At 59.3% G+C, this 17,104-nt stretch overlaps 1 protein-coding gene across 2 annotated transcripts in view; it reads left to right on the top strand.

Annotated features, from left to right (window-relative positions):
- Positions 1–17,104, top strand: part of CACNA1C (calcium voltage-gated channel subunit alpha1 C) — a 420,733-nt gene that overhangs the window by 366,328 nt on the left and 37,301 nt on the right. Inside the window, exon 29 of one of the 2 annotated variants that reach the window (XM_024733016.1) lies at positions 8,344–8,427. In XM_024733016.1, coding sequence (XP_024588784.1) covers positions 8,344–8,427 — 84 coding nt within the window. Of the gene's footprint in view, positions 1–7,736; positions 7,821–8,343; positions 8,428–17,104 lie in introns of both variants that reach the window. The other variant, XM_024733015.1, reaches the window with a different exon arrangement.

Below are 17,104 nucleotides of genomic sequence, written 5' to 3'. Positions count from 1 at the left end.
GGACTGGCAGAAGGGGCCAGGATGGGTGGGGGGGGGGTCAGTTCAACCGTCTGTCCTCAGCTTTGTCCACATCCAGAACCTTCTTTCCTTGAAGACCCAGCATCTGCTTCCACTTTAGTAACAGCCTTTCTCACATGAGCACAACCTCCAGCCAGCTTGGGGCTCCCCAGGGTCACCCCTGCCCCAGCAGATGGGGAGGGGGCTTCCGAGGCTGGACCCGCTGTCTCTGGTGTTTCCTTGTGCCCGGTGAGCGAGCCGCTCCCGCTCCGGGAGAGGGGCCAGGCGGGTGGAGAAGCAGGGCGAGCCCCCCAGCAGGTGACCGTCTGACGAGGGAAGGGACCCATCTGCACAGCCGAGCCCTGCCTGCCTTCCCGCTCAAGCGGGACTCAAGTTTAGGCTATGATGTTCCTTAACGTCCAAAATCAGCTTTGCCCTCTGTCCCCCTGAAGAAGGCCAGCGGGGACCACGCCAAAGGGTAGGCTCCGTCGGGGCAGCCTGGGCAGATGGGGCGAGAGGAACCAGGGATGGGCTCTTCCAAGTGCCGGGAAGACCCCGTAGGCAGGAGCAGTCAGGCTGGGGTCCTGGGAGGGAGTCTTCCCTGAGCTACTGAGAGAACGTCAGGACACTTTCCTTAGAGCCAGTAAAGGACCAGGAGATGGAGGAGAAAGGGGGGTGACCGGAAGGAGAGGATGCCAGCCAGGGCCATTCCGTCTCCTGTCTTGAAAGCTGAAACTACTAGAAACTGGCTTTGTCTTCACCAGATACCACATTGCAGCTAAAATCTGCTTCCTCTCCAGCTTTACCTCTGGATCCAGCTGTACCACTCGCCCTAATTCCCCTCCCAACAGTCTTAAGTCAAGCGGACGTTTCTGCAAGGGGCAAAGCTTTTTGTGAGGCTTTATTTCTTACAAAACGAAGTTTACTTTATTTCTTGCTCGATCATCCCCTGCCCCCAGATCCTACCGACAGACGAAATTCTGGAGACAGAGCAGGAAGCCCACCTCCCCCCTCAGCATCACCTCGAACGAGCAGGGAGGGCAGGTAGGGCTGTTCTTTCCGCGTCCGTTCTTTCCGCGTCCGTCCCTCGGTAATGTGGGGAGGCTGGCTTAGCTGGACCTGAGTGGGGTCATGGCCATCTCAGTCTGCCCGGCTGCCAGGACAAACTGCAGAAATGTACTTCGCACGGTCTGGAGTCTGGGGGTCCCAGATAGGAGCACAGGGCCACGTTCAATGAAGGGGGCCCCGTCCGGCTCACAGCTATGTCCTTGCAGGCGGAAGGAGCGAGGGAGCTCTGTGGGGTCCCCTGTTCAAGGACCCCAGTCCCGTTCCTGAGGGCTCCACCCTCATGGCCTAATCACCTCCCAGAGGCCCCCAGCACCATTCCATTGGGCGTTTGGGAAATCTGCAGGGGGCAGACCCCACGGTGTGCGGGCCGGGTCTGCCCCGGGGAGAGTGGCCCTGCTTGTCCTGAAAGAGCATTTATGGATCGTTTACTTGAGGAGCAAGTAGGTAACGTTTAGCAGAAACTGGGACTCGGTGGCCGGTTAGCGGCCAAGGTTCAGCGCAGCTCAAACTACCACTAGAAATGTGAACGTCTCCTTCTATTTCCTTCCGACATGGAAAGTTCAACTCTAAAAACACCGAGAGCCAGCAAGAATATTTCCTTTTCGGAAATTGCACGGAAACTTAGACATTCTTTCAGGCTGGTGGCCTTCAATCACTGTAGAACCAAAACTCCCTTTTGGCAATAAATACTTAGCACTACTTCCTTGATTTTCCTTAAATAAAATTCAGAGAAAATCTAAATCTTTATGTATAGGAAACTCACAGCTATACACATAATGTAAATATATATATATATGTCTATAATTCCTAAGTTATAATGGGAAAAGTCTGTGTTTAGCTCCCCGCACCCCCTTTACTGGTGGTCTGCCAGATGGGCCGGGGGCGTTGAAGTCGGTATGATCAAAAGTGACCCCCGCACTCGTGGAAAGGCCCCTGTGGGGAGGGCAGGGCAGCTGTTGTGTTTCATCACTTAACGTGGAGATGGTTCACGCTGGGTGACACGGCCACGTGAGAGCCGCTGGGAGGGGATGAGCCCCCTGCGCTGTGAGCAGTGGTGTCCAGACCCGCCAGCCTGGACCTGTGGGAGGGGAGGGGGAGGGCTGCTAGCAGGGCCAAGACCCAGACGATGGTGGCAGGAACAGTCCCGGCAAGGCTGCGTGAGCTGGGCCCGCCTCCCCTCCCCTGGAGGCTGGCCGTCACTCTGTTTGACACAGGAGGGGCCAGGCCTGGTGACGCATCTCCGGAGCTGAGGGCAGGTTCTCTAGAGTGGGCACAGGTGAAGGCAGCAGGGGTGCGGTGGGCCACGCCCCCGGGGCTAAGGAGGGGCCGGCCCATTAGGTGGCTTGCGTCGGGAAGGGCGGGGGGGCAAGGATGGGATGGTCAGGTCAGGTTTGGGGGACTCCCCCTGGGGCGTAGTCTGCGGGATGGGCCGGGAGAAGATTCCAGGTGGGCAGATGGCGCCTCGCTCCCACCAAGGCTGCTGTCCTCTGCATCCCCTTCCCGCCTCCAGGGGCCCCCCTGTGTCCCTTTGAAGTGGGGTGCCTGCGGACATTGCCACGTGTCAGACGGCCTTGCCCGCGCCCGAGGCATATCCCCTTGAACCCTCATCCTGGACGATCCTGCAGCGGGGTCCTGCCGTGGACCCAGGTGCCAACTGGGGCGGAGGAAACCCTCCCCGGGCCCCAAAGGGGCCCAGCCGACCCCTGTCCCCTCACCCCCGTGGGAGGCGGCAGGTCAGGTCGGGTTCATGCTCTGCCCACATCTGTGCACTTCCAGGCACCCAGAAGCACCCGTTACATCTTGGTGAGATAAATGACCGAGGGCCTTTGAAACCTTCCTGGGGAGAAAAAAGCTTAATTCCAAAGGAGAAACGAGAGCAGATGTCCACGTCGAAGTGTGCACTCCTCTATAACTACTGGAGTGTGGCCCCATCGCCACCACCCGCCCGGGGTCTCCTTGACCCCGGCCCCTGTCTGCTGCTGCCCTTTGCCCCGCCCGCCCCCGTCCCGGGCTGTCTCTGCCGGGGGGCTCCAGGGCTTCTGAAGGGGCGCGTCACAGGGTGGGAGCTGCCAGGGGCCGGGGACAGCTGTGCACCAGCCATGCCGCCCCACTAGATGCCAGTGATTTCCTCAATTACTGTGACGTCTGAACGACACCCTAACGTCATACAGTTTATATTATCTCTGTGTGGCGACACCCAGCCGCCGGCTGCACCCACCACCTCCCATCGCCCCGTCCCACGACCCAGAACCAGGCACAGCCTCCCAGCTCACGCCAGCAGGGCCCTTACTCGGCTGGGCCCCCTTCCCTGGCCAAGCACACGCCGTCTGCCCACTCCATTTTAGGCCCCGCCTCCCCCAGGTATCCCTTTCTGCTTCCAGCAGCTCCACGTCCAGCCTCCACCCAGGGCCGCCCCCCACCCCGCCACGTCGATCTCTGGGGCCCCATGTGTCCCTGGAAGGGAACAGTCTTGGGGCAGAGGCCCGGACAAAGTCCAGTCAGCTTCCCCACCAGGAAGAGCGTCCGGTCACCTCCTCTGTGTTCCTTGCCTTCTCTCTGCTGGACCCATCAGAGGTAGATAAGGAAGCCGCACAGGAGGGGATGGAGAAGAGAAGAAAGCCAGCAATGGCAGCAGTCCCAGGTGTGTAGACTCCTGTGGACCCCTCTCACCACCGTCCTGTTTTAAAGCTTGTGTTGACTCCGCTCTGGGCGGGGAAGGGGCTGAGAGTCCCGAATTCAGGGCCAGGGCGTGTGCCTGGACCTCCCAGCAGTAGCCCTGCTCTCGGGACCAGAGACAGGATGTGGGCCCGCCTGGCAGCCCACTCCTCTCCTCCCAGCCGTCCAGCCAGAGCAAAAGGGGCCTGGGTCTCCCTGGGAGGAATAGTGGTTTCTAGGAACCTGGCAGTTAGCTATCTGTGTGAACCTGAGTTTGACAGAATCTAGCCAGGACAGCTTACTTACGGTCATCAATCTCAAAGTGATGCTGGTTTCATCCGAGAATCTCAGGACAGGCAGTCCTCACTAGGATTCAAGATGAGACCCACTGAAGGGAGCTTGGGATTCTGGAACCTTCACGTTCCTCCTCCTCCTTCCACATTCCTGAGCCTTGCCTTCCCCACTGCTCAGTCCCACCCCCAAAGCTGACCCTGTGCGTCTGGCCTCCCTAGAAGGGGACGGACCAGCTCCAGCAACCGTGGCAGTCGCTGGAACTCACTGGGCTTCCTACAGGCGCAGGCCCTTCACTTGTGTCATTCCTACCATAACCCACAGGTCGCCGTGTCATAGGGGGAAACGGGCACAGAGAGGTGCGGTTATCTGCTCAAGGTCACCCAGCCAGTAAGTGGCAGAGGGAGGACTCGAACCCAGACACCTGCCTCTGCGGGTCACACCCTTAACCACCACACCGCCTCTTCCGACTCGGAACAGCTCCAGGGGTGGAGTGAGTCAGGGCACAGATAATCCAAGAGAGGAAAATCCAAGATTCTCATGCAGGTGAAATGCATAGTGGCTGCTGGGGCAGCAGCGTCCTTTCCTAATCACGTTGTGCTGAACGTAGGATCGATTTGGTCCACGTCTCTTCTGCCGTGGCAGCCGGTGAGCAGAGGGTCGGCGCCCTCCGGAGAAGGGATTATTCCCAGCGGGGCGCTTGCCTTTCAGCCCAGGGGGACACGCATGAGACCTCCTGAGGCTGGGGACCCGCTTACCCTGCAGGGTTAGAGATGGTGAGAGAAAGTCTTCCCCCAAAACGCCGTCCGCCCCTGCGTGGGCAGCCCTGTCTGGCTCTGAGGATCTGGACATTGAGAGGTTTGGTTCACCACTTCAGGGAGAGCCCAGAGCCCCTTTCGCTATCCCTGACTTCTACCAGAGAAAGAACGAGTGACAGGTATGACCTGGAGGTCAGCCTGATTTCGAGAAAACAAGTCTATGATTGTTTTCCCATTCTATTTCCTCCATCATACTCCCCAAACCCATGTCACCCATGGTTTCCAGCAGTCGAGGAGATGCGTGACAACAGGTGTGTGTGTGTGCGTGTGTGTGACGGAGAGAGAGGACACAGCTCTTGCACTGACAACAGGGGGCAACCTTCCTCCCGGGCCCTGCCCACTTGGGGAATTGGCCAGGTGTGTCCCTTGGCAACCTGTCGAGCCCCCTGGAGGGTGTCAGCGTGTTTCTGGGATGGGTGTGGACGGCTGGGAGGAGGCGCTGACAGCTGGATCTGAAACTGTGTTCATGGTCCACCTTGGAGGGTTGACGGGGCAGGAAGGGGGTGGACAGGGCAGGGGGAAGCTGCCTCTTAAAGGGACCCTGTCACCCCCCGCACCGTGGGCCGTGTGTAAACCTCCTCCGGGCGGGAATTGGTGGGGCTCTGCGGCCAGTGGAGGCCCTGGCCCCGGGCCCACAGGACAGAGGGGCCAACCAAACGCTCCAGCAGCACAGCCGGTGGAGGGCAACGGGGCGGGTGAGGCCAGGCAACCCCTCGGAAGCCGCCGGCCGCAGAGCACTGGGGCGGGCCTGCCCGTCCTGTGCACGAACACAGAGGAGCGCAAGAGTGGGGATGACAGGCGATGCATGGGGTGGGTGAGGGTTGCAGGGTCCCTGGGGGCCAGGCTCTTTCCGGAGCTCGCCAGCTGTTAACCTCTCGTCTGCCTCGCTTCTGCCTGCCATCTCCCTTTCTGTCTCTCCCCTCATCCGCGCTGTGGACCAAGGCCAACTCACCCATCTGTTCCAGGTCCCTGTGGTGAATGAACAGATACCAGCCCCTCCCCTCTCCTTGAGCGCCGAGACACCCCCCGACCTCTCTCCTCCTCTCGCCCCCCAGACCCGAATAACGATTTGCCACTGCGTTTTCTAGGCTGGATGCTGGGCGTCCTGGACTCTCCTCTGGTTCCTGCTTCCCCCCTTTCTCTTCCTGGGCACCCCCTCCCCTTCCCTCCCGAAACAGCTCTACCCACAAAGATGGTTTTCCTCTCTAGAGATAGTCCCCCAGTGTTTTCCAAAACCTGATGTTAAAGCACATGCATATTTGTCGTTTGCACGGGGTCTTCACTCTTTGCCCTCGAAACCAGCGCTCTCTACGTGCCCTGTGATGCCATGGGAGGACCCTGGAGGGGGTCAGTTCTTTCCTGCTCACAGCACGTGACTCAAATGGGAGAGAGAAGCCTCTCGGTGCCCCCAAAGGCTCCGGGATATTCAGAAAAATACTCTGGGAAGCCAGAAAGGGTTTCAAGTGACTCTCACCTCACCCACGCCCTGGCCGACCTCTGCTCCCCACTGGGCTGTCCAGAGTCTCCACAGTGGCATTTCTGCTTTTTTTTTTGGCAGAAAGTCCTGGGAACCGAGAGGTCCCTTTCCCTGTGACCTGACCTCCACACTAAGAATAACAGCCCTGGGACAGCATGTCTTGTGATCCATCTGAGAGGGGGCACGGCTAGGAAGGGGGGTTCGGGTGGAGTGGTCAGGGAGCTGGAGAGAGTCGGGAAGGAATGGGAGAGCACAGCCTCCTGGGACTCAGAAATAGAGAGCGAGAGTTGGCCGCCCCAGGAGGGCCAGGGAGAGGGACCGGGGAGACCAGAGGCCAGCCCGATGCTTTCTTACCTCCTCACCAACCTCAGAAGCGCATCTCCCGGAAGCCCCACCTCGTGGATCAGAGGCTGGGGCATCCCTTGAAGAACCAAAGGGGCAGATGTCCTTTCTTACGGAAAGACAGATGCCCTCGGTGCTGGGCCCTCCCCACTCCACCCCTGGGGAGGACAGCTGTGTGGTTCCCGGGGCTCCTGAACATCCGTGTGTCACAGAGCACTGCTCCCTTTCCCCTGCACTCTGAGAGGCAGTGGTCCAGACCTAAGAACCCGCCCTCTCTTTGCAGAGAGCCTGCCCACCCAGGACTCCAAGAACCCTCACAGGAACGGGACAGCCCTTGGTTGACCAGTTGTCCACGAACTTTGAAAAAAGTCTTTGGAAAACATTCCTCCATTCCCTTCTCCAAATATGGTGTAAAACGAACAAAAGCCATGTGTGCAGGACAAAGGAGGGGGGTCAGCATCCTGATCGCTCCCCCTAGACACGACAGCCCCCAGACCCCCACGCAGCCTGCAGGAAAGGCTGTGAGAACTCATTCTCGCGGGGACGGCTTCAGCAGATTCCTGAGTCAGAACGGCGGTGCTTCAGAGACACCCCCGCCCCGAGAGCCGATCTAGGGTCACCTCCCACGTTACCAAACCTTGGGACTGACCTGGCCCCTGTCCCCTTTCAGGGAGGAACGCCTCTGTCCAGGGCTGGATGCCCGTCCAGGGCTGCCACGAGGGTGACCTTGTAGGTGCTGCTCTGATGCCACGGTCCCCTCACTATCACGAGCGTCACACGGCTCACCCCTGAGCCCGGAGGGCCTGGCTGTGCCTGGACCACACCCATGGCCACTTGCTAATTCCCAGACCACCTCGCGAGGGCCCCCGCCCCTCTTCCCTCCCTCCCTCCCTGCAGGCAGGCCTCCTAGGAGGCGCTGGAGGCCTGGGAGGGGCTGGGGAAGTAGGACGGACGGCGAGGGGGCTGGGTCTGGAGGGGGAGGACCCCCGCCCCGCTCGGACTCGGCAGCGACGGTGCGGCCCGACGGCGGTGCTCTGTTCTTGTCTGTCTGACCTTCCTTTTCACTCCCATCCTGCCGCCCCGTGTAGGGCTACTTTAGTGACCCCTGGAATGTCTTTGACTGCCTCATCGTAATTGGCAGCGTAACTGACGTCATTCTCAGTGAGACGGATGTGCGTGTGCTTCTGCCCAGGACGCCTCCGTGTCCCTCCCTCTTCACCTCCTCCGGTTTATTGTTTGGTTTTCCTGTTTTACCCCCGCCAGTCATGCCTTCTCTTGCACCTGCCGCCGTCCTGGGGGACGTGAGCCCCCGCACTGTCCCCACTCTGCCGGGCCGGACAAGGGGCGGCCGGGGCTTCTCCTCCTCCAGGACCCCCGCCCGGCCCCCCCACCCCGACTAACCCGGCTTTTGTCAGGCTCGGCGAGCACCGGGTGCCAGGTGTGCACCTCCAGAGCTGTGGGGTGGTAAGAGGGCCCAGTATGCCCACGTGACCTCTTTCTTTTCTCATTTTTTTCCTCTCCTCTCCTTTCTTTCATGCTTTGTTTCATTTTCCTCTTCCTTTTGTTTTGTTTTTGTTTTCATTTTCCTCTTCCTTTTGTTTTGTTTTTGTTTCCATTTTCCTCTTCCTTTTGTTTTGGTTTCCGTGTCGTTGGTCCTCCCTCCCCTACCCCTCCCTTGGCCCCTCCCCCATGCAGCACTATTTCTGCGACGCATGGAACACGTTTGACGCCTTGATTGTTGTCGGGAGCATTGTCGACATAGCCATCACCGAGGTAAACGTAAGTACCGGCGTCCCGCCCTGCGACGCCGCGCCTGCCCCGCACTCACCCCATTGCTCTCTCCTTGCCGCCTCCTCCCAACTCCTTATTCCCACTAAGTTATTCTGGTTTGTTTGTTTAAATTGGTTGAAAGGATTTTCTTTCTCGTTGCTTTACTTCGAAATGTTATTATTCTTTTTTCTTTAACGTTTGGAACGAGCTAGGCCCCCTTTCCTTCTGAGTTTTGATCGCTGCATCCTTTCCTTCCCCCTTTGCAATTGGCCTAGCATGACACACACTGTCTAGGAGGATGCAGCCCTGGGATCCCAGAGTGAACCGGTGGAAGGGTGTTTACAACCGCCGGGCAGCTGCCAGCACGGCCCCTTCCCACTCCCAGCATCTGGGAAACGAGCTCTCCCGAGGACCACGGGTGAAGGCTCGCACTTGGCCGGCACTGTCAGCCCATCGTATCCACGCTAAAACAGCCCCTCCACTGAGAGGCGGGAGAGAACAGCCCGCACCCCTCTTTTCTGGAGAGGGCTCCTCCGCCCCCGCCCCTGCAACTTGCTGTGGGAGCACCTGGCCCCAGGTGAACCTGCCTCAGAGGACCAGCCTTGCCCCTGCCTGGTTCTCCCCTCACCACCACCACCCCGGCTCCAAGACCTCCTGCACCTGCCCCCGGGAGCTGCCCCTCCTAGACAGTCCCTCTGGCCCCTGCACACGTCCCTCTGCTCCCCAGCATGTTCAATCTTCTCTCGTTATCTATAAGCAAGCCCTCTTGCGGTTGGTTTTTAACATGTGTGGTTTAGTTTTCCGTCAGGATTTTTCCTTGATTAAGAGACTTGGTAATGTTTGCACAAATGTCGATGCACTGAACCACTGAATAAGAGCGCGGAGCAGATGCTCTAGAGTTCTGATCTAAGGTGTCAGAAGCACCCCACGGCCGCCACCGTCCCCCGCCCTTGTCCTCACCTGCCCCCTCCACCCCATAGTCGGCTGCCAGTCGGTTGAACTGATGTTATCATATGTCCTGCTGCCGCTGATCAGGAGTCCTGTCTGCCCCCTTCGAGCGGGTGGACGTTGGGAGGAGGCTGTTCTGCTTTCCCTGTGTCCCCCCGTCAACCTGGCCCCCTCCCTGCTCGCCCCGTAGCATAGATTCGATTGCCCCTCTGTCTCGGGGATCCCCCAGGGTCGTCTTTGTCTTGCGGGGTGTCTGTGTGTGTGTGTGTGTGTGTGTACACTCCCTTGACCTCTGCCATTGAATCATTGGAACACAAGGAAACCAAGCTCCCCACTCAGACTCCATGCCTCCTCTCCCTTGGCACTGCCCCCCCAAGTGTCTGGATGGACCCCAAGTTGTATCCCAGGAGCTGTCACGTCCCTACCTACAAGTATCCACCGGCCAGGGCCTGCGCTCGGACCGAGGGGCCCTCGGGGGAGACCAGGGAAGGGCAGGATGAGCCTGCGTCTGGAGGGTGGGGCCCTGTGGGGAACCATGCCAGGGGACTTGGGGCCGATGGCAGGGACCCACAGGAGGGTGCCAGCAGGCAGCTCCCTGGGTGCAGAGGACCCACCTCAGTCCCAGGGTCCTCTGGGGTGCTCACTGTTGGCCAGGTCCACGCCATCGCTCAGCCGGCCGTTTTCTTTCAAATCACTGCTATTTTTAAAGAAAAACAAAGACGAAGGGAAAACATTCTAGAGTATAAAATTTCTACCCCAGAAAGTGACTGTTGGAATTGGGGGTGGTGCAAGACCCCAGGAACGGCACGTGGAGTCACATACAGACCCTCCATTTGTACAACAGTTTCCATTTACAATTCGCCTCGGCGCCCAGCTTGTGTGCCGTGAGCCTGAGCTTGACAGACGCGAATGACCATCCCCGTTTGCCGATGCACAGGTGAGGATGGAGCGTGCCAGTGCCTTTGCTGCCCCTCGGCTGGAGCCCAGGCCTCCCGGGGCGGGGGACCAGCATTCTTGTCTGTTCAGTCCATGACGCCTTCTGATGAACACGTACATCTCACAGCCTCTTCTCGCAGACTCCTGCCGGCCAGGATTTGTTCAGCCCTTACGTTCCATAGTCTGCATCTTTAAATAACCACAGGAGGTTTTTTATTTTCTAAACGAGAAGTTATCGGCCCGTCCCCGCTTCCAGTTGGGAAGCCCCTCCAATTCCTCCCAGTATCCTTCGCCCACATGGAGATGCTCTTCACTCTGCAGATTGAGGAGTTTGTGAAAAGTCACACGAAGGGTTGTCTGGAGATAAAAACGGGGACAGCGTGTGTGATGCAGAGCAGAGGAGGTGTCCAGAGACCCACCACTCGGCCCCGACTGTTTCCCACCCCCTCCCACACATCCAGAAAGGACACCTGCGTCATCATCCCAGGCAGGGGCTGGAGGAGAAGGCTGGACCAGGGTCAGATCAAGTGCTTGAGTCCTGCTTCTCCCTGCCCCCCAGCCCCCACCGATCCGAGGAACATGGTGATTTACGGGGCTGGGTTTTGAAGCTCAACTAAGAGCATCCATTTAAAAACCGGCCGTAAACTGTACGGCACTGTTGGGACTTCCCTGGTGGCGCGGTGGTTGAGAATCCGCCTGCCGATGCAGGGGACACGGGTTCGAGCCCTGGTCCGGGAAGATCCCACATGCCGCAGAGCAACTAAGCCCGTGCGCCACAACTACTGAGCCCGTGTGCCACAACTACTGAAGCCTGTGCACCTAGAGCCCATGCTCCACAACAAGAGAAGCCACCGCAATGAGAAGCCCACGCACCGCAACAAAGAGAGCCCCCGCTCTCTGCAATTAGAGAAAGCCCGCGCGCAGCAACAAAGACCCAATGCAGACAAATAAATAAATAAATAAAAATTTAAAACTGTACAGCGCTGTTAAAGGGGAGAGACCGTGGCACCCAAGCAAAGGACGATCTTTCCGACGCCCCTGCTGACACACGAGCCAAGCACAGATGTCACAGCCCTCGTTCCCGGATACACTCGAACTCTTGGTCAGTGGGTCCAGCCAGATCAAAGCAAGCTCACTGACCACTGCCCACGACTCAAGCCAAGATGGGCCTGTCCCACAAGCACGGACATGGCCCTGCACCCCGACGGTAGCCAGGATTGTGGGACAAGTTATAGGGACAACAACGCTTCTTCTCAGAGGCAGGACCCTCCACCGTATGGTTCTGCCTTCTGGCCATAGGCAGGTTATGGGTCTGGACGCTCACTGGGCCAAGAGTTCAGCTCCAGGCCTCCCCGAATTTTCTAGTCTTACTGTTGTCACAAGACCTCCTTTTGCAGATAAACGTTCCATTCCAGTGTCAGAGGGATCCCTGAGGCTCTCCACCTGTAACTCGTCATCTTTGACAATTAACCTACAGAGACCAGCTCTCGTTTCCCTCCCCAACTGCTGTGTGCATCCCAGCCGCCCTCCAGATATTCCCCACGTTCAGAGTCATCTCCCCTCAAACAGCTCCATCTTCCTGCCTCTGCTAGGCTCTGGTGCCCTGCCTCGGGAAGTGGATTCCCCAGCGACCCCAGTAACAATTGTCCCTTCCTTCCACCGTGGCTGGAGCCTCCCCTTCTGGTGCCGGGCACCTGGGATCCATTATGGGCCAAACAAAAGCCCATCCTTGGGAGCTGGTGTCCTAAGGCTGGGAGATGTTCGGACACAGAAAATAAGGAAATGGTGCAGTAGGTGGAGAGCCGAGAAGTGCCAAGGGAGGGGGTCGGAGGAGCAGGGAGCCGTGGAGGCTGGTGCCGTTCTCTTTAAGACGAGCTGTACTGAGGAGGGGAATTTGAAGAAAGCGAAGACCTGAGGGAAGTGAGGCGATGCCTTTGCGGATCCCGGGAGAGGAGCTTTCCGGCAGGACACGCAGGGTGCGGTGGTCAGGGAGGAGAGCAGCTTTGGGCCTTCGCCTGAGCGGGAGGCGGAGACTCGGGCACCTTTGAGAAGAGGTGTCCGTGGTCCGGGGACCCCCTGCGGGAGTCAAGGGCAAAGCCCTCCACCATTTGGAAGGCGGACGCAGCCATCCAGGTGGGAGGGGACGGAGTTGCAGCAGACGTGGTGAAAACGGTCAGATTCTCAGTGTGCTCTGCGAGCAGGACCCACGGCCTCTCCTGACAGCCTGGATGTGGGCGCCAGAGGAGGAGGGCTCCCAGGGAGCCGTGGGGTCCCGGCCAAGCCGGGGAGGATGGAGCCGGCGTCGGCAGGAGGGTGGGAGGCGAGGCCCGTTTGCACAAAGAGGACGAGGCTCGGGGGGGTGGGGGGCTGTGTACTCGACTGCCCAGCGGTGATGTCAGGTGGACAACAAACACCCGGTCTGCGGTCAGACGTGGAATCAGCAGCCCAGCGACGGTATTCCAGGCCAGGACAGGTGAACAGCTGAGGGAAGAGGAGAAATGGGGGGCTGAGCTGGGGCCTCCGTGCTCGGGGCCACCTTGGCCTCCGGCTCACTCTGGGAGATGCCCTTGGACCCTCCAAGGTGGCCGGGGGAGGCCCGGGGCTCCGCAGTCACGCTGGATCCTGCGTCCGTGGCCGCGGCCCGGCCACCCCATCCCCTCTGGACGCGCTACCTTCTCCTCCGTCTGTGCAGTCAGCGCCACGTCCCCTAGGAAGCTCCCTGCTCCTCCTTTATCCCTTGAGTTGGAAATTCTGTTTTCCAGAAGGAAAACCTAGTGACGTTATCCTGTGATGTCAGTGGAAGCTCCTGGGGTGTCAGAAGTGGCCCCTGGCAGCCCCCAGTTACCCCTCCCCACCCCTGCACGACAGGGAGTGCTGGGACGCCCGGAGCCCTCATCACGGACACACGTGTCCCCAGTTGCGGACGAGGCAGCCACGGGACTGACAGCAGTGACCCCCCCTTGGGGCTGGCCGTCCTTGAGTGCAGCGGCGGGGGCCTGAGGTGGGCCAGAGTGCCCCCCACCGGCTCTGCACTGGATGCCTTCTGACAGTGACGCCCTCGCCGCCTGGCAGGCCCACGTGTGGACCACCCGAGAGCCGTGGCGTCTAAATTATCACCTGGAAACTCTCCAGAGAGAAGGCCCCAGGGACCCTCAGGTGGGAACAGGACGCGGCCGAGGGCCTCCGGGCAGGTTCAGTGGACGGGGACTTGCGTGGACACAGACAGAGAACTAGCGCAGGGCTGCAGAGCGGCCGAGCAGGACGGCGGGGTGAAGTGACGCGGTCCCGGCTGGGGTCTCGTGAGGAGCTCGGCAGGGGTGGGGGGCAGCGTGCTGCCCTCAGGGGGGCGCCAGGCCAGGGCCACCACACGTCACATCCCTGGGAGGGGCCGAGCTTGCTCAGGGTTTGCCAAGGCCATGCAGCTAACAAACAAGTGGCGAGAGCGGGATTCGAGTCCATCCCTGTGGGAGAACTGACTCCTGCACTTCCATGAGCCCTTCAGCCAAACCGCGGGCAGGCTGGCAGTGACCCTGCTCTCACAGGCCCCGCGCAGGGCACTCCCAGCCTCAGGACCCCAGGCAGCGCGGCTCAGCCGAACTTCTCCGGGCCTGAGGACTCCAGGGGATGCTCGGACGCCTGGGCCCTGGGTCATGGGGCTTGGAGGACAAGAGCTCAGGAAGCGTGGGGCAGCCCCTTCCCTGCCCTCTGGACGGAGGAGAGAGCGGGCGGAGGGGAGAAGGGGTGGGGGCGAGGGGGCAGGTGGGACGGCTGGGACGTGCCTCAGCCTGGAGCATCTGGGACACACGTCATTTTCGGGGCCTCGGTTAAGTCAACACGGGTGGTGTCAGGCCAAGCCAGGTGGAGCAGCTGTGACCCTTGCCACCTTCCTGTGCCCCCATCCCCCCCACCTGTTTCCCTCTGCTGGTCCCTCCCCCGCTGCTCCAGTCCCTCCCCTTCGCAGCACCACCTCCACTCCCACGCCCCCAACAAATGAAGCCACCAAGGTGCCTTGTTCACACGAGGGCAGTACTGACTCGGTACCGCCCACCCCCAAAAGAAACTCTGCCTTTAAAGGGATGAAGGTAAGACTCGACCTAAAGGTGGTATCTGGAGCATGGATGTGAGTGAGGAGGGGGCCCGGCCCCCAGTCGTCCTAAAGGGTAGTTTCTCCTCTGCTTGGAGAGGAAGTTGGCCCTGAGAGGTTGAGCAGTGAGCCGGGGCCCCCCGACCAGCCGCAGTCCAGCAGGGCGCGGGGAGCCATTTGCAGAGCCCGGGCTCTGCCTGCAGAGCGAGGCCCGCGTGCTGGACCGCAGGCTGTCCAGAAGCAGTGGCCTGGAGGAGGGTCCTGCAGGCCTGACCCGAAAGGCCCCTGGAACCCATTTCTAATGGTTTTCTCCCGGCTGAGTTAGGCTGTCCGGTGTCGCGACAGCCAGGACCCAACAGGGCCCCTCATGCCCTCCGCCTTCTGACCGAGACCCCTCCACCTCCCATCCTCTAATTTTCTTTCCTTTCCTCCCTCATTCTCACCTCTTCTGTCCTCATACAACCCTCTCCTTTCCCTTAAATCGGAGGACTGGACTAAAGGATGCTGTCAGGACACAGCCCTGGTTCAGCCAGACGGCCATCCATCCAGGCAGCGGGTGTTACTTGTCCCCAGCTGAGCCAGCTGCCGAGGTGTTTGCCAGAGAGCGTCTAAAGCAGAGGGACCTCGAATATTCCCTGAGCTCGTGGGGGAAGTGAGGGAGCTAATTTCAGCAGGCCCCAAAACACTGACAGGTGCCCCCAAAAGCACTCACTGTCTAACGCTGCTTCCTGAGAGCCGCTGCTCGCTGATTTATTTCCTTGAGTCTGTCTCTCTTCTCCATCCTTCAGGCTCACTGTGTCCGTCCATGTGTGTGTGTCTCTCTCTGTGTCTCTGTCTCTCTCTTTTTCTTCTCTATCCTTCAGGCTCACTGTGTCCGTCCGTGTGTGTGTGTGTGTCTCTCTCTGTGTCCCTGTCTCTGTCTCCGTCTCTGTCTCTTTTTCTTCTCCATCCTTCAGGCTCACTGTGTCCGTCCGTGTGTGTGTGTGTCTCTCTCTCTGTGTCCCTGTCTCTGTCTCCGTCTCTGTCTCTCTCTCTTCTCCATCCTTCAGGCTCACCGTCTCCGTCCACGTGTGTGTGTCTCTCTCTGTGTCTCTGTCTCTCTCTTCTCCACCCTTCAGGCTCACTGTGTCCGTCCACGTGTGTGTGTCTTTCTCTGGGTCTCTGTCTCTCTCTTCTCCATCCTTCAGGCTCACCGTCTCCGTCCACGTGTGTGTGTCTCTCTCTGTGTCTCTCTCTCTCTCTTTTTCTTCTCCATCCTCCAGGCTCACCGTGTCCGTCCACGTGTGTGTGTCTCTCTCTGTATCCCTATCTCTGTCTCTGTCCCTGTCTCTCTCTCTCTTTTTCTTCTCCATCCTTCAGGCTCACCGTGTCCGTCCACGTGTGTGTGTCTCTCTCTGTGTCCCTGTCTCTGTCTCTGTCTCTCCCCTCTGCCCCCACATACGGGATTTTGTGAGCGCTGCTGGCAAGCGGATTTCGTTCATTTATTTTTCATGAGTTCCGTTGTTGGTTATCTGTCTGAATGACTGTCCCTCCCAAGGAAGATAAGACAGCCCTGGCGATTTTGTAATCAGTCCCGTGCAGCGTGAGCTCTGGCAGGTAACAGCCCCTGAGGAGCCGTCGGGCTGCAGGCGAGCAGTGAGCAGCCCCTGAGGCCTCAGCCACTCCGCACCGTGACTGACAGCACAGGCCGGTCACCACAGCTCAGCACCCACAACGCCTGCTCTGCCCCTCTCCTCCAGTCCCCTTGGGGCCAAAGACCCCTCAAGGGTGCTCAGAAGGGCATTTCAACTGAGTGCCTATGACCACAAAGTTTCTCCTTTCTGGCTAGAATCTCCTTCCCCTTCTGGGTGGAATTTTCCTTTGGAGAAACAGATGTAAGCCCATGGTGGGGGGGGGGGCTGCCTTTCCACCCTCCGCCCTCGCATCTTTGGGGTGACCTTCACTTGCGCCCCGCCCTTTTCTGTCCTTGCCTCCACCTTCCTCACAACCCCCACCTTCCCCTTCCCAGCTCTTCTCTTCCTCAAACCCAATTCCATTCCTCCATTCGTGCCGGACCGAAAAGGAAACTGGGCTTAAGAATTGCTTTTGACCATCGGTATTTCCTTCATTTGCCCTCAAATCTGTGGCACCGACCCTCCGCTGTGTGTCTCCCAGTTGACACGTGCTTACTTGGACCTTGCGTCTCCCTCCCAAGAAAGCACTTCATTCAACCTTAGAGAGCTGGCAGTTTACAACAGATTTTACTTTGACCCTAAAATTCCTTCCCTGCAGCCACCCCTGGCGGCTCTGACCGTCAGCACCTCCCAACCCCTCCACGTCCGCGGGGCCACACCTCAGTTCCCGGGATGTGCGTTTCTCCTGGTTGGAAGAGGGGCTAGAAGGATAATGAGAACCCCCACCCCTGAACGTATGCCGGCTGGCTGCTGGCCACGACAGCAGCGTCAGATGTCTCTAGAAGCCCTTGACTCCCGTATTCCCCAGCTCTCTCTGTGTGTACCAGCCTCATATCTATCCTCCCACCCTAGGCTAACTGGGGTCTCGCCAACAAAGCCCCAACCCCCCAGACCCCCCCTACGACACCATGACATGCTCACAGCTGAACTACCGTCTTGTCTTGCAGATCAAATCGAGATGAGATTAGAGACAGTTGGAGTAGAGAAGCAGAGCTGGTGGCGGGGGATGGCAGGCGGAGGGTGGATGGCAGGCGGAGGGTGGATG

Source organism: Neophocaena asiaeorientalis, unplaced genomic scaffold (assembly GCF_003031525.2).
Source record: "Neophocaena asiaeorientalis asiaeorientalis breed wild unplaced genomic scaffold, Neophocaena_asiaeorientalis_V1.1 scaffold150, whole genome shotgun sequence".
In the NCBI taxonomy this organism is placed as follows: domain Eukaryota; kingdom Metazoa; phylum Chordata; class Mammalia; order Artiodactyla; family Phocoenidae; genus Neophocaena; species Neophocaena asiaeorientalis.
This window is presented reverse-complemented; position numbering and strand designations above follow the sequence as displayed.